This window comes from Aythya fuligula, chromosome 16, assembly GCF_009819795.1.
Source record: "Aythya fuligula isolate bAytFul2 chromosome 16, bAytFul2.pri, whole genome shotgun sequence".
In the NCBI taxonomy this organism is placed as follows: domain Eukaryota; kingdom Metazoa; phylum Chordata; class Aves; order Anseriformes; family Anatidae; genus Aythya; species Aythya fuligula.
This window is the reverse complement of record NC_045574.1, coordinates 7847095-7864869: the sequence shown is the minus strand read 5'-3', so window position 1 is coordinate 7864869 and position 17775 is coordinate 7847095. Positions and strand designations below refer to the sequence as shown.

At 39.5% G+C, this 17775-nt stretch overlaps 1 protein-coding gene across 1 annotated transcript in view; it reads right to left on the bottom strand.

Moving 5' to 3' along the window:
- The window catches only part of PTPN1 (protein tyrosine phosphatase non-receptor type 1), a 42581-nt gene that overhangs the window by 5535 nt on the left and 19271 nt on the right, over positions 1-17775 (bottom strand). The window contains exons 2-5 of the mRNA XM_032198617.1: positions 7843-7933; positions 5978-6078; positions 3891-3989; positions 1050-1187 (exon numbers count right to left, since the gene is read on the bottom strand). Coding sequence (XP_032054508.1) covers positions 1050-1187; positions 3891-3989; positions 5978-6078; positions 7843-7933 — 429 coding nt within the window. The remainder of the gene's footprint in view (positions 1-1049; positions 1188-3890; positions 3990-5977; positions 6079-7842; positions 7934-17775) is intronic.

The window sequence follows — 17775 nt, the reverse complement described above, 5'->3', positions numbered from 1 at the left end:
CACCTCGACTTTGTGTGAGATTCAGACTACACTGCTACTTCTTGTACGGTGCACCGACACAACAGCTGACAAATTCAAATAACAAAGTTCCATATTCTGAGGGAGTTTTATAGCTCCAAAGCTAATTAACTAATTACAAATAATTATCTCTGTTTTGAGCAAAGTAAAATGATGTATAAGTCAAAATGTATAAGTATGATGTATAAGTCAATTTCCTTATACATAACCCATCTTAGTTTTCTCAGTACAGTTCAAATGCTTGCATCACCACAGGCAGCTGGCACTGCTGCTGCCCAGTTTTGGATGCCAGAATACCCTTGGAAGAGTTCTCAAATGGAAGTACAAGAAACTACAGAAGCCCTTTCCACTTTCTGCAGTCAAAACCCTCGCACAATCACAGGTGTTCCTTTACAGCTTCATTCCCCACCTGAAAACTTTCTTCCAGGCCTGCTGTATCACCTCTGTTCACGCTCTCTTACAACACTGAGGTACAACAATCAAAAACATGTCTATGGCAGGTGTCATTTTTAATGCACACTGCAAACTACAACAAACAAATCCTTATTCGAGTACAATTTCATTAGTCAAATTAGCATCTGTTTTCTCACTTTTCCTGGCAGAAGGAAGCATGCAAGATGCTAACAGCTGAGCAAAGGAATGTCCGTACCTTCCAGCAGTGAGCAGTATGAGGACAGGTCAGAATTCAGGTGAGAATGTCCCAACATACACACCTAGCTCAGCACCATCAGGAACCTCAGAAATTATCTTCAGTTACCTGCATTCAGTGGAAGTTAATGGCATTCCACCTGAGGCAGTCTCACCCAGGAGCTTCAGATCAGCTCTCACTGCTCTGCATGCTTCTGTTTTTCTCTGCTCTGTTAGAGTAATGCTCTAATACACTGCAATGTTGAAAACAGTCTCATGCAGAATCATCAATTGCAGGACAAAACCTGCTGTATTTCATGACCAGCTTTTTCAAGAGCTTGTTGATGAGGCGAGTCTCATCTCAGAGGTTAAAAAATGTGATTGGTAGTAGTTTAGGTACTTACTGTAAGGTTTTCCAATTCTAGCTGTCGTACTGTGTAATACGATTTTATATCTTCAGATATCAAGGTTAGTTTTAAGTTTGTATCTTCAAAAAACATTTCTTTTTCTTCCTTCCGTGGCCAGTACTGCGCACACTTTACCTAAAAACAAGCAGGTGCCATTTATATTTGTGTAAAATGCAATAAATAACTATTCTTAAATACACATTTTCAAATGAAATTATTTCTTCATTGCTTCTATTATAAGAAGGACTAATTCCAATGTGAAGAATACCAGTCTTCCTTTATGCTGCAGAACCATGTGTTCAGTACGTTTTTTTTTATGAATCAAGTTATTTTGACCCTGATTGAAGTCACAAAGATACCTAGGGATTGTGTAGGTAGAGCTCTCTTTCTCCTACCGAAGCTGAAAGGCTGCTACAGAGCTGCACCACTGTGGAATCTAATCAAAATCAAAGTCATTATTTATTTTGGCCTGTGCCAGACCAATCATAAAAACCAAAAAATTTAATAATTTTCTAAATATAAAAGCTGTTGTAACACTCTGCCAAGATCTGAATTTTTGTCTACTCTGCATTTTATGCGTTGACCTCATTGAAACATTTCCATTTCAAAAGAAGAGATGTTAACAAGAGCAGAATGTACCATAAAAAAATATTATGAATTCCACAAAGAAGCTACGTACAGAGAATTGCAACATTACTAATTTGCAAGTATAACATCAGATGAGATTTTTGGTTACTTCATTCATTTACCACAAAAATAAAAACAGCACTGAGATCATTTTAATTTTACATGGCACGATTTAAGAATAAAGGGCCAAACAAAAAAAAAAAAACAACCTGTATTCAGCAAACATTCCTATTTCTCACTGAATTTCAGTTTCACGGTAAAGTTTTCCAGAGAGCTTAGTTTTGCAAAGGCTGCTACATGCTAGAACCTTAAACGAGTCAGTCAAACAGACAAGTAGCACATTTTGTAGCGGTGTAGGAAAAAACAGAACCTAAAGAAACTCATCAGTAACAAGAATAGGGAAGTCTGCAACCGAGTTTATGACCATTAAAACTATGGATATGATGCTGGTGAGAACTGGCCTGCTATTTCTGCCATTAAGCACTGCTTCTCTGAAAAGAGATTATGACCACCACTTGTCCATAGCTAAGCTTTCAATGGGAATGGATTGTTGGACATGGTTAGAGTGCAAATAATATAGATTTAATGCTGAAATGTAAAAACACCGATAAGAGAAGAACAGCATTCTCACCCCAGGATAATTTCTGACAGCATTTTAATGAATAAGAAAATCCTTCAGTATTTTGTTCAGTGGTACATGAATTCTAGTTTTGCCGAGACAAATTCTAATTTTTATTGAAAATGTATCCTCTGGCTTATCAGTGTATAGAACTCGATTAAAATTCTCTGCACTTTTATGGATATTAAAGTTTATGAAACAGCAACTCGCTTTGCGTCTAATTTCTCCACCAAGTGTGTCTGCAAACAATATTGTGTTGTGCTCCACTGTAGGTCCCCCACTGCTTTTTGCTGAGAAGTGTTAGCAGCCTGTCCCAAGGGATCACAGTAATTCGTTTTGTTCAGAACTATGGACATTGCAGAGAATGAGTGGGAATGGCTGGAAAGGAGAAAACTATTGAAAACTATGGTTACTGCATCTCTTGAAGTTTCATTTACACTAAAAAGGAAAAGCAAAACACTTGATATCAAGACTGCATTTCATTAAAACACAACTGATTGCACAAGAATTCTTTCCTGACTATGCAAAACCGTGTACCACCCAGTTATCACTGGTAGATACCCAGCATACCCAGCACCCCTACTCTGAAGTGTCTTTATACTGACTGCATTGTGATGTTTAACTTCAAATTGTGCGTTTCTGTCAGTTTTTAAAACCGCTTTTGTCCCAGATTTGCACAGATTTACCAAGTCTACTTCAGGACCACGGGATGGCAGCTGTGGAGTTAGCATATAAGCAAAGCTCCGAACCCACGGATGAAAAATTGATTCCATGCTTGATGGTTCCTGTCTTCACCACCACCAGAAGGGCTGAGGCATTTCCTCTCAAGACAGCAGCTACTCTGTGTGCCAGAGGAACCATCCCTTTTTATCTATCAGAAGGTTAATTACTTAAAATAACCCTGATTGTTTGTTCACCTATTGTTCCCCTTCATCATTTGTCTGTCCTGCCTAATGTAAACTTCCTAAAAGGTCCGGACAGACCCAAGCCCTCTGCACTTGTCCTAGCGAGCAAAGCCTTGGCTGAACAGCAGGTTCCCTATCTCTGACATCACTGCTTCAGACAGACACCAGTACAAGTACTTTTGATTGTAAAACAATGACCCTGGAGGAGAAACAACATACGTAGCAGGTAAGTTTAGAAATCAGAGCTCTTACTGCATGAAGGAAGCCTGGAGTCAGAGGCCCTGTAATTACTCTAAAGCTGTTTCATACTGCTTCTGAATGAGTGCTTGGTGTGAATAACCTTTGACAGGCTGACTGTGCGTGCAAGGAAGAGTGAGAACTACATTCAGATACCTAGGTTAGCAGTAGAGAGCAAATATTTATTTTTTGTGGAGAATTATGTTGTGTTTGTGTCTTACTTCAGCCAAATGCAGAAGAAATTAGGACCTGTAATTACAAACAATAGTTTTCTGGATTTATTATTTCACCAAGTACCCAACCCTAAACACAATTTGTTAGATAAAATTACTTACAGTCACCTTTTTTCCCCCCTTCTATTACTGTTCTTCACCTTTTTTTTTTTTTTTTTAATTTAATTTAAACCAAAACATGCAATGAACATACAGCTCAAACCAGATAAATACTTACGGATCCCTTTTCCATCACTCTGTTCAACATGACAACACCACGGCTTTTCTGTTCCCAAACCATCTCCCAAAAGTGACCACAAGTATTTGGCAAAGGTCCCTGCAGAGACAGAATCCCCAGAAATAAGCGTTGTTCTCTGTTAAAGTCAGACTAATGTTCTCCAGTAAAAGTTACTGCCCTAGGCAATAAATTTAGGCAAGAAGTAGTAACAAGCAACTTCTAATTTCAAACTGGAAAAAAAAAAAAAAGAAAAAAAAAGAAAAAAAGTAGTGATATAGCTTTAATTTCCAATTTCCCACTATGAATTCACCCCATGAAAGCATGATTAATCTTCCCTACACACACACATAACAAGAAGACAGAAGTAGTCTCATTTGCAAGAAGAGAACTGGGAGCGAAAATTGCTGAGAGAATTTTCTTAGGCAAGTAAGCAAAAGTAATGGGGAAATAACTTCCCATTGACTAAGAGCAGAATTAACGTATACATTTACCTCTTCTGCCATACATCATTGTTATTCATAATACTTGACAGTCCACTGAACAGAGAAACATCCGAAAGACAGAAAAAATGCCAGATCACTAACAAGTTATATGGTTTTGCAGAATCTTCATGGATGTGCTTTTGGACTGAACAAAATGATAATTCCTTTTAAAGAACTACTGTCTACTTAGAATTTCCTTCTAACTTTATGGTTTTGCTTTGTTCCTTTGCTCTTCTCTACTTCAAAACCATTGTTCTGAATTTTGGGCAACACAAACAAACCTCTCACATTTGCTGTCTACCAAAGAGCACTGCAGGACAGCGCCCTCAAAAAGCCAGTCAAAACCATTAAATATTGGATCAGGAAAGGTAGCTGTATGTGGAAAAGTCAGATATGCTGCTAAGTAGCAGCAGTTCTTCCTTTCAACCCAATGATCAGCCTTCCCTCTCCTGAGTAAGGAAAATAAAAGCTGCACAGAAAAATTTTCATATTGAATGCTCCACTGTCTGCTTCTTCATTACAGATTTATCTTTATTCTCTAGAAACAGGAAGGAAGAGCTTCTGAACTTTACTTGAAAATATTAATCCCAGTCTACCTTTATCTAAAATGTGGGAGGAAGGAAAAGAAGAGTCAAGATTAAAAGCCAGGACTATTTCCAGGGAACTGAACATTTAGGACAAACAAGAATTCCAGCACATTTGCCAGCTCTCAGAATAAGACGACAGTACCTGGGTGTTTTTGAATGTGCTACATAATTAGGTGGGGAAGTCACAGATTCAGTGAAAGACAGCAACTTTCCCTCGGCCAAATCCCCATCACTGAAGTCTGCATTCATGGCTTTCCTCTTTTCCTCTTTCATGTTGTAGATAAAAGCATCAGCACTGCCCAGTTTAGACATTTCAGGGACCATGTCATTAGCAGGTACACTATTTGTGAATGCCACACTAACATATTCACAAGGACATTTAACGACAGGCCGTAGAGCGCACTACCTCTTTTAAACTAAATGCAGTTAGGCATTAGGAAATCCCTAGCATACTTTTATCTGTTAGGCTGAGTAGGGCAGAAGTTATATAATGTGTTATATTTAAGTATGTTTGAACATCTTTAAGTCCATACTTAGGGTTCTTCTGTAAATGCAAAACCCTTCCACTAAGCAAAGCTCACTTCTGGTCAGAAAATTTATCAGACAATTTAAGATTATAATGGTCTGAAGTCTTTGTGCTGGCCTTCCATGTAGGAGAAATGTGATATATTTCAACCTCATCTAAATGTTGTTTATCATAAGCCAACACATCATAGGCAGATTTCTAGAAGCATGTTGGCTTCTGTTCTATAACAAAACCTAGGTAGGCCTAAAGTAAGATATACAAAGGGGCCAAAACACGCTACAAAAAGTCTGTCAGTGATGATGCAAAGGAGGAAAAATGTGTAGCATTTCTGTAAAATTGTTCCATGTACACAGTATGTTTATATAGACACAGAGATGTTTGCATAGACTTATCTAATTTCAAAATAAAGTAAACAGGCATGAGGTTAAAGAAATCCTACAAGAAACAATCCCAATCACCATATGATTTTTATGATCCACAACCTGCAATTACCTGGGTGAGGATGTAGCTCCTTTGGGCCTCTTCCATTTTTATCAAACTAGCATTGATATAGTCATTGTCACCTTGGTTTAGCTTAATTCGACTGTGATCAACTGCAGCACAATTAGAAAAACACTGGTTAATGTATAAGGCACAGAGCACAGTCCACGCACAGATCATCAAAATGTTATGATCAAAAAAGCTGAGTTTTCCCAAATAATCAAAAGAACTTAATCACAGCACCAAAACGTTCTCTGGTACTTGTAACTCTAGAAATGCAATATAGCGCCTACAAGAACAGCACTGCACCAGAGCACTGATGGCAAGTCACAGTCCATCTTCTCAGAATACGCTGGAGGAATAGAAGTATTTGCATCTGAAGTGCTCACAGTGGTAATGAGCAAAGCAGATCACACTGACCTATTTGTACGGTTATCCAGTTACTGTTTTTAAATAAATCTAGTTACACAATTGCTTATCTTTAGAAGCTTAAACATTCAAAATAAGCTTGTTCAAGGCTGAGAAAGGTTTGCCTAAACATATATTGAACAAACAGAACAGAGACTTCTTACTCTTTCTGTAGAGATTTAGCGACTTTTCCCAACCCAACCACAGTTTAAAATAGAAAGAACGATTAAAAAAAAAAAAATTACAGTAAATGTAATTTCACTGCTCTTTTGTTAGTTTCAGTTTGCTCTACGTAGAATAAAAAAACCACAAACCCAAGAGTTTCTACATTTTGCAAGAAAGGCAGATTGGAAGTAGTATTATCTAAAGGCAAAAAAAAAAAAGAACCATTTGTTACTCACAACCCCAAATATTAGAACTGCTTAGTAAGGCAACCTACGTGCAACCTTATTGTTTCTACAATTAACCTGAAGACTTAAGTAACTTCAAAGCACTAAGTATAAAATTTTGCTGGTACACAATGAAACTAGTGCCTTTGAGCAGAATATAGGCATTTGCCCAAATACACAGAAATTCTATAGGTTGTGTTTAAAACAGGTAGCAGTGCTGCACCCTTGAAGAAGAGGGAATGAGTCCTGGGTGTTGTCATTTAGTGCAGAAAAGGTAGTTTAGCAAACCAGCTGTGAACTTTCTCTAGTGTCCAAAATATCAAATATTATTCACTGATCATTTGGCTACAGTCCTGTACCCCTCTGCACTCTGTGATTTCATTCCTGCAGTCTCTCTTGCACCTCAGAAGTCAGCATGCCAGGCACAGGCAAGTCTGAATGTTAGTGTCTTTCTACTCAGGAACATGGAAGGCAAGACAGGCTGCAACTCTGAACTGAGCTGTCACCAGTGTGCTGGGTACAGAGGACACATGCTCAAAGATGCACGGCCCACCAGAATTCACCAGAACGTGCAATGTGCAGTGATAATTATTTCAGAAACACGTCTCACACTAGTATCACCATCCTTGCAAACTTCCTGTTTTCTCTGTTCCAGATAGCTTAGGATTTATTTCCAGAGGTCATATGCTTTATGCAAGACTTCCCCATCTTCCTATAGCAGCATTTATGCTATATGGACTAGAAGGGTGCTGTAGTAAATATACTGCTATAGAAAGGACACTTCCACTTTTATTAATGCAATTTCAGCCACCATTCTTCCCTAGCATAAGAATTCAATGGTAAAGCAAGTTCCTTTTTTCAGTTTTCTGCTCAAGAACGCAGAATTAGTCAGCTGCTACAGTACAATCCTATGGATATAATGGCATCCTGTGACATCCATATTGTAACCAAAAATATTAACGAAATGAATTGACTTGAATGCATACGCATCTAACAGAAATCTTGTTCTTACATGGTGCTATTACAAGTCATTAGAGGTCAACTGTCTGTTGCAAACAATGGAAAAGAAAGTGTACTTACAGGGGCTGACATCTCTGTACCTATTTCTGTTTTTGTTTCTGGGATGTTTGGCCACTTTACATGGAAAATCACTGGCTTCATGCCTGATGTCCTGAAACAAAACAACAAAAAAATAAGTCTTAGATATGAACCCATCTAATATCATCATGCCATTTTAAGCTGTTTTCAGACAAACAGGCACTTGACCACAAATTTTAACGTGTGAGAGCTTTAGACAGTATGCACTCTAGGATTCAAGTTAAAAACTGTGTTTAAATTTATCAGGATACAACACTATTTGTGTGATAATAATATTATTAACTTCCCCAATAAAGTAGTAAAACATTTACCAGACATTATGCCTTTGCACTCCCGATGGAACAGGCTCTCTGACCCAAAGCACTTTCATATAAACTGCTCTATGCTATTGTTTCCATTATCAGTGGAACTATCACGTATTTTTTCTGTCTCATCAGGAATTAGAAAATATTCATTATGATAGAAAAAACACATCAACACACATGGAGTGGTGACTTGTCAACAACATGCTACAGTCATGCCTTTCTAGGATCATTTACAACTTGATCTTATCAGCAAGATGCCATAAAGCTGCAAATGGCAAATACTATTCAATTCACATGCTCAACTAAAACATATGTACCGTATAAAGTATATATTTAGGGTTTCTTCTCCTTCTCCCCCCCCCAGTAGCTCAACTATCTGATACAATTTCAAAAGATAGAATAAAAAGAATTCTGCTGTCCCTGGATATTAGCCTCAGTTTTAACACAAGCACAACTTCACAGTGTGAATAGATACTGGGGAAGTACGAAATTCTTAAAAATTGTAGTACAAGGGGCTTTATAGTGACATTGTCAGATGTAATTGAGATTAATGAAAACTGAAGAAATGGATATACTGTAGAACTGATATTTTGATAGCATCATTAGGTTTAAGAAATCTTAAGACAGATACATCGTGCACATACATGGTAAGAAAAAAATAACCTGGCCCAGATACCATTGAAAAATCACCATTACAGAATCACAGAATCACAGAATTTTCTAGGTTGGAAGAGACCTCAAGGTCATCGAGTCCAACCTCCAACCTAACGCTAACAGCCCTCCACTAAACCATATCCCTAAGCTCTACATCTAAGCGTCTTTTGAAGACTTCCAGGGATGGTGACTCCACCACTTCCCTGGGCAGCCCGTTCCAGTGCCTCACAACCCTTTCGGTAAAGAAGTTCTTCCTAACATCTAACCTAAAACTCCCCTGGCTCAACTTAAGCCCATTCCCCCTCGTCCTGTCACCAGGCACGTGGGAGAACAGGCCAACCCCCACCTCGCTACAGCCTCCCTTGAGGTACCTATAAAGAGCGATAAGGTCGCCCCTGAGCCTCCTCTTCTCCAGGCTGAACAAGCCCAGCTCCCTCAGCCGCTCCTCGTAGGACTTGTTCTCCAGGCCCCTCACCAGCTTTGTCGCCCTTCTCTGCACCCGCTCAAGCACCTCGATGTCCTTCTTGTAGCGAGGGGCCCAAAACCGAACACAGTACTCGAGGTGCGGCCTCACCAGAGCCGAGTACAGGGGGACGATCACCTCCCTAGCCCTGCTGGTCACGCTGTTCCTGATACAAGCCAGGATGCCGTTGGCCTTCTTGGCCACCTGAGCACACTGCTGGCTCATATTCAGCCGACTATCCACCATCACTCCCAGGTCCTTCTCTGCCTGGCAGCTTTCCAACCATTCCTCTCCCAGCCTGTAGCTCTGCTTGGGGTTATTGCGCCCCAGGTGCAGGACCCGGCACTTGGCCTTGTTAAACTTCATGCAGTTGACCTCAGCCCATCGGTGCAGCCTATCCAGATCCTCCTGCAGAGCTTTCCTACCCTCAAGCAGATCGACACACGCACCTAACTTGGTGTCATCTGTGAACTTACTGAGGGTGCACTCGATGCCCTCGTCCAGATCATCGATGAAGATATTAAAGAGGACCGGCCCCAGCACCGAGCCCTGGTAACAAACTACTGAGCTAAATTCATCTCCTTTTGCAGGATGAAATTTACTTTGTAAAATAAACTTAACCAAATCAAGCCAAGTTTTATGTTAATTAAGTTATTTGTGCAGACACATATGTACTTGAGCACAGTGTTGATCCACACATCTACAACCACTGACAGAAAAGAGGTTTCTGTGCACGTAAATCTAGCGCTCCTGTAGGGCTGCTGGTAATGTACAGACCACTTGCATAGGAAGGCTGGGCACTCCTCCATTACCAGTTTCGCCTTAGCTCAGGCTCTGGTTTAAATTGTGGTAGCCTTCCAACATCAGAGCAGAAGGATTTTACACCAGCTCAAAAGCTAATTCCTAAAACACAGGCCAAACACGACTCTTTCTGATCGTCTCTGTTTTGCATAAATAATTATTTATAGTGATTTTTATTATATTTTTGGAGGTAGGCTATCTGCTGCAGCTTATTACTTGTTCATTTTTCTACCCCATTATTCAGGTATGTACTAATTGATACTGAATTTCACATGTAAAGTAAAGAGCTCTATTTTATATATACCTGCTCAAAATTAGTTCAGTATTCTGAAATGGCTCCTCACTGAAATAAGCCATGACATCAGCTGCTATCTTTTTATAACTTAACACATGGCTGCCAGTATTTCTGCTTATGAAGAATGCAGTCTGGAGAATATGATCTTGACTGCCACAGTCTAATATCTCAAACATGAAGCAGCTAAAATGGCTGTTTTCAGAAATTCGTCTCCGATGTTAGGTTGGTGGCTTTGTATTTTGCAGGGGTTTATTTTTCCTATGTACTGACTGAACAGGATTAATAACAGACAAAAACAGGGAACTAAGGAAAAATGGTCTTCTAGATCTCTAACCACATTTCCCACAGAGTCTACATATTTCTTTCTTTCTTTCTTTTTAAGTGTAAAACAGTCCCACAAAGTACAAAAAACAACACTTAGGATCCACGTTAAATATAGCAAAATGCAAACAAAAAAAACTTGCTGTAAATACTGGGTTAAATTAGCAGCAGCACCCATCTACACTGTTTCATTTCACAGCATTATCAAATTGGAAAAGAACTGTCCCCTCTTCAGAAAAGGAAACAGATCAAATGCTTCATTACAGAAATGAAATGATGCAAAGGAATTCTAATATAAAATTATTATACTCGTGTATATGCACTTAAACACTACCTCCAGAACATGCTCCCAGCCTCAGAGCTCCCCACATTCAGATACCAACATCACTCATTTAAGGATCTGACTTTTTATTGTCCAAGGAGTAGAGATTTGGCTATTAACTCACTGCCAAATACTATTTTTTTTTTTTTAAGATGCCAAAAGTACAAAAAGAATAAATGAATTCTAGACTCCCGTATGCCTATAAGAAACAAAAAGAAAGAAATTACCCATATGCCTTCCAGAAACACAGGCAATTTAAAAAAAAAATATTTTTTCTGAAGCATGTTGCAACATATAGAGGAGAAAATTAAAGGGTGGGAGCGAGGGGGAGAAAATGAGGGACCTAGATATGGCACCAGGCAAGCCACTGTTTTATGAAAATCCAACTAGCATACAGAAATTCATTTCTGAACATGATACCAATAAAAACGAAAATCCTAGATGGCATGCATGCCTGGATCTCTGTGGTTAAATCCATGTCTGAAAAGACTGGGCATACTCTTCTCAGCAACATGGAATAACAGTGATTTTTTTTCTCTCTCTTTTTTTATTTTGTTTAAAGCTACAGCAGTTGGTAGAACATCTTCTGGCAAGAAACATAGACTGCTTCCAGGACATTAAGATGACTTCAGTGGAAATCAGATGGCCTTCAACAGAGATTACTGGAAGAAACATTCTAGCGACCAGTTCTGTAAAATGGCCACGTTACAGGCTCCCTTGGATGCTTCTCAGAAGCATCTGTGATTGCGGGAGTCAGCTATCAAATTAGGTAATTACGCAGTGTTCCAGAACACAGCAGTAACAGCACCACAGGATCTCCTGCTGGAGAGAGCAGGCTCATTCAAAGCATGGGAGCACTGTGCCACGGGCAGCCTGAAGCCAGTGACGCTGCAAGAACTGAAGTTAGTCGGGGATGAACACAGGGATTGATAAGGTTACTTATCGCCTTCTTGAATCACAGTCACACTGCAGAGATCCTGCCATTTAAAAAGGAAGCTCGACATTTCAGTTAAAAGGTCGTGCAACACAACACTTGATAAAGAGGAAGGGCTAGAACTGAAGTCAGTTTTCCAAAGTCAAATGCCTCTGGTTTTGAGCATGAGTCATCCTCTGCCACTCAGCTCCTGGTTGTAAGTCCTGGACCCAGTGCAAATACCCCTAAACATCGCGGAGTGGAAAGAGGAAGCTTGCCGAGGCGCTGGTTTTCAAACGGAAAGTTCTCATTGCTGGTTGTTTGTAGCAGTGACTGGGGCAAGAAGTTCTCCAGTGCTCTTCAGGAGACGGTTGCTCGCAGCTGCACGATGGGCCCCACGAGGCCTGACAGCATCCCACTGCCTGACACAAAGCCCAGGCACAACACAAGGACGGGTGACCGAGCTGCTCAGACACAAGGTCTCAGTGTGGTGATGGTGTCCTCGTGTCCCAGACACCTTCAGCAGAATGGGGTGCTCATGGTGGCCAGAAGGCCTGCCCCAGCCTCCCTTCTGAAACCTCCTCTTAGGAATTCCCTCCGCAGCCCTTTCTTTCTGTTCCTCCCAAACTTCAAAAACTTCCCCTCATTTCAGCCTGTTAACCCCAAAATAGCCAGAGTCCCAGGTCTGCCAATTCCCTCCACCCCATAAGCATTTTCTGCCATCTTTCTGCTTGTCCTTACTGCCACTACTCAGCCCCTTGCTGGATTTGCCACATGTGAACTGGAGCACAACCCCACTGCTTGACCATGCTTTCCTCCTCTTCTTCAGACACCAACAGGAGGTTATAAAAAGAGCAGATCCACCTCAAAATCTTCCAGAAAGCATTAGGTAAGACCACACCAAGAGGCATTCATGACATCAGTCATTCAAGCACTGCAATTTTCAGCGATTTTCACGTCGGTATTTCCAGAGGAGCAGCTGCGATGCGCAGGCCTGAAGGGTCTTCGGATTCAGCGCAAGGCTCCCCGGAAACTCTGCAGCAGGCCTCAGCCCGATGGCACTATTTTATTGCCCCATAAATTCTGCAGTAGCTCAGACTAGGCGATAATGATATACTGCCATTTTAACAGTTCTGTTCCTACGGGAAACAGCAATTGCCAAGATCTTATCACAAGCTACAAAGGCACCCGGTAATATATCTGCTGAGCCAGTCACACTAAGGAAAGCAATTCACAACAAGTATATAAACACTTAAATAAAAAAGCAATTTTAGCTTAAGAGCTTAAGAAAAAGAAGTTTCCTCTTAAAGCTAGCGTTGAAAAAAAATGACTTCTATAAAAGGTAAGAAGGTTTTAAAAAAAAATAAAGTGAAAGCTGCTGTTTTCTAGGATGTCATTAAGGGCTGATTTCAGAATAGAAAACCCTACTACAATTGTATGATGTGGCAAAGACCTGTACAGAAGTCCGCAGGAACAACAGGTACTACTGGAGGATCCACAATGAACAGCTACTTTACACAAATGGGAAAACATCTTTAGTGTGTGAGGGAGCAAATTTACTCACTGAGAAGCAGGGAACTGAGTCCTTCCTTGCGAAGACATGAAGTGTATGTAGATCAACACTGCATGTAAGCCAGTTTGACAAGTAAAACTGAGCTGCTTATCCCTTTGTATCAGGACATTTGGAAGGGGACAGGAACAGGGATATAATTTCTAGGTAACACGAAGGTCATCAATGTGCATCTAAAGACCACATGAAGACCAGACAATCACATAACAACAAGCTGCAGAATTTCAGCCAGTTTAGTGAAATAAATGTAGAATTTAATTTCCTTTAAAAAAAAAATAAATGTATCTAGTCTCTCAGTTTTGCTTTCAAGAAAAAGATAGCACTATTGATTTGCCTATTAATCTGCCTCAAAAAAAAAGCCAGTGGGCTGGTATGCCAAGCTTCTTCCTGAAGCCAAGTAGCATGAAGAGAGAGTGAGAAAGAGACAGGCTTGTTTAAAGTTCAACAACACTATTACGTGAGTTAAAAAATATATATATATAATCACACACTTGCAACATGGTTTTCCTAGAAAGCCCCTTGCTAATTCAGCACTATGTGGGCAATCTGGAACAGGTTGTAGCAATGCAGCGTAAGCAGGGCTCCTGACATGGCAGTCAGCTACTTGTAGGCATGGAAATAACCCCCCCCCCCCCAAGAATGTAAACTGGGCATGATCATGCTATTAAATCATATCAACACTTGGGAAAGTGTACTAATTTCTTCTGTGCCCATGTTCACCACAGATTCCTTCTCACCACCGACTAGTTTCAACGCACCTAACTGTAGAAATTTAAGGATCAGGAAAGTAAATCCTGCAGCACTTCACTGCACCCACCTCCTCGTGGTAGGTAACCAAACACTAAATGGTCAATTGAATGCCTGAACCCAAACAGTTGAAAGAACAATGAAACTTGCATACATACTTCTAGAAGCGAGAAAGTACTAACTTGTACCGTTTTCCGATTTTAACAGTACTGTATTTATTTTGTGTGTTGTCAGAAGGAAAGCATTGCTGTAGAACAAATGGCTGCAATTCTGAAGAACTCAGTTGTTGAGCTTCTCATACTGCTTCAGGGCCGTTATCTGCAATGAGCAAAAGCTGATTTTTCAATTCTGATTTTTTTCTGAAGGTTACAGCAGAGATTGGGTTGCTTGTGCCAAGCATTGTACTAAACTCTAATATTTGGTTAAAGAATTACATGAGGCTTCTCAAATTTCAGTAAGTTCAAAATACAGTTTGTCCTTGAAATTTATGACCCATAACAGAAGAAGTTCAGAGTAGCTGGCAGGAACACTCTACTTCTGCTGTTTTGTAGCCATGTACTCACTGCCAAAACAGGAAACAACTGAACGGAGGGTCAGTATAAAAAAATAACTGAAGTTTCCTTCTTCTCCATGTCCATCTCTATTTTTCCTCCCAGACATTCAATCTGCTACAGAAGTGCATCTTAGACATTACTGGAAGGACAGAGACTTTTGAGAAGATGAAATGGCTTTTCTTGACAGCTGTTTTGAAGAAGCAAAGCTTTACTATCTTTATCATCAAACAAAGTCAGTGCCAGGAAATAAACCACAGTCCTATTAGAGTGTCAGAAGGTTCTAAGTCAGTTACTCATCTCCTATAAGAAAAATAAGAGACAAGATCCAAATCTTGACTTACCCAAACCCAGAGGTCTTCAGATAACAAATTTTGGTTTAACCTCATCTCAAATAAACCGGTGCATCCAACAGCCTGGACACCTACAGAACTCCCCAAGGAATTTAGGCTGTGTAGCAAATCCAGACCTTAGTTTGTTTGCGGTATGGATTCTGTATGAGTTTAAAACATGTAATTACAGGCTTCGAAAACTGACAGCTGTGGTTATAAACAGAGTCCTCCTTTCCTAGTTACCTAATACTTCATCCCAACATCTCACAAGCCACCTAATGGCATTATTGCTTTTACAGAACACCTACCACAAAAAACAAGGTAAAGACTAAGTGTGTGGACTTCGTAGGCTTCAGGGTGGGTGGAGAGGAAGGAGAGAAAACATAAAAACTGAAAGTATTAGAGGTGAGGAAGGGACAAGAAAAGCTTCTTCTCACACTTTCTTTCTCACACTTTCAACATGCCACATATTAGACCAGCTGCAAATGACACGTTGCAAACTGGAAACAAACGGAGGAGAGATGCCCTTAGAACCACTGCAGGTAGTTTAAAGTTTCTCAAAGGGATCTCTGACTTCATGAACTAGGAACTGTGGAATGACTTTTTATTTATACTCACTCAGAATCTTCTACAATCTTTCAGACACTACATAGTGTTAACAGCCTCAGTACTAGCTGGGCTAAAAGCATGAAAAAATGCATGACTTTACTGTGACCCCAAATTCTTGCATCATGTATTAGCACCAGTTAATCTTTGAACAAATGAGCTTATTTGATAGGAAAAAAAATTATGGATAAACAACTTTAAGGCTCTCTTGTTTTTGAGTGTCCCCTTTTCTGCAAGGTATACAAAGAGATGGTGACTTTCAAGATACCTACGTCAGTATCACTCCTTGCTCACTGATTGTTCACGAGCACATTGTTCACTTTTATGGTCATTAGTCACTGATTAGTCACTCTTTTTTTTTTTTTTTTTAAATCAAGAAACCTTATTTTTGCTCTAGCTCTCCCCCAAAATCATGCAACTATTTTCAAACACTTGCTAGACTTTGAAATACTTAAATTCATATACATGGTTCTCAGAAAGCAGCTCAGATCAATACACCAATTAGAAAAGCTTCACGTACAAATCCAGAAAGCCCAATTAATTTATAAAGCTCAGTATTCTGTACAGAAAATGTTGTCTCTTCAAAGGTTTGCGATAGGATAACCTTTTGTTTAAAGAATTTCAAGGATTGTGCTTGAACAAAGATAGAAGACCAGATGAAAGCCAGTTAGTCTGCTTTGCACAGCCAATACCAACAGGAACAGCCAGCATGCATATATGGATTTCCAAAATTTACTATCTGCCACATAGAAATAATTTAATTTATAAAATTTGTAATTTGTAATTTAATTTGTGAAATTCTACAATAAGATTAAAGCTTCCTAATTGCTATCCAACAGCAGCCAACTGACATTACATCTCTCAGCAACCAGAGTTGCCTACTACAACCTACTACAAGATAGTGGAAGGCAACACCATGCTGACGTGGTTTACTCTGTTAGTTTTATCCTAAAAAAGCCCTTTGTTAAAAGGATAAAAATTTAATAACTGCATAATCAAAACTAAGTAAAAAAATGCATTTTCCATTGCAAACAGAAAGAACTGAGACAGGAGAAAAAGCTCGTCTTGTTCATATCTAAATTTTAACAGAAGAGATTCAAAAAAGATGGAAGGAATAAACTTAAGTATTACCCTCTCAGTTTTTAACTGTTTCAGGAACTATCATCAGGTGGTTCTTTATGTACCATGACTGTGCAGACATATGGATAGCTTATTCTTGGAGCCCTGGAAACAGGTTACTCTACCAGGTAGCGGCTAATTTATCTTCAGAAGAACTAGAAAAATTACTGAAATAAAGACAGGAAGGCAGCAAGAATTCTTCTTCTCTATAAGCACAAACCGGTTGTAAACTTCATCACCATTACAGGAATTACCCTGAATCATTCTTATTCAGATTTAAAATCTCACCTTTAGAAAAACTTTAAGAGGAAAAAAAAAAAAAAAGCTTTATTATTTTAAGTCATTTCAAGTGATATCTAAAATATCGCTCATGCTTTGTTAATATCAGAAGTTTTACTTTAGGCAGAAATCAATATGCAGAAAGTGAATCAGTTCTGCCACACTTCCTGTAAATTGATTTCAGTACACTGAAACAAGTACGTTTAAAAATTTGAAGCACAAGAAGGTTCCTGTAAATGAACACAAGCACATAGTTCCATTTTCTAACTTACCGTCCTCGCCCTCTACACACAAAGTGCGTGTGATCTGATCTTTATAGGTATATATCGTGTGCTCTGCTGCAGGGACAAAAACTTGCCAAAAATTTACTCCCAATTCCTGTCAGCTGTACAGCAACCTTAGCGAGCAATGAAAATCATTACTAGGTCTGAAGATGTCTTTTCCCTCTCTGTTCTGACAAACTGCTTCCTTAATTTTGATAGAGACATCAGCAGGTTACCTGTGGGTTTGCATGCTGCTGGGATGGGTTTTTTCTAACTGCTTTTAAAGCATGTCTTTCCTAAGGAACCTACAGTTGCTGCCTTCCTCTCATATTTCAGACTTACCGTAAGATTTATTCACACATTTAGGAAAACGA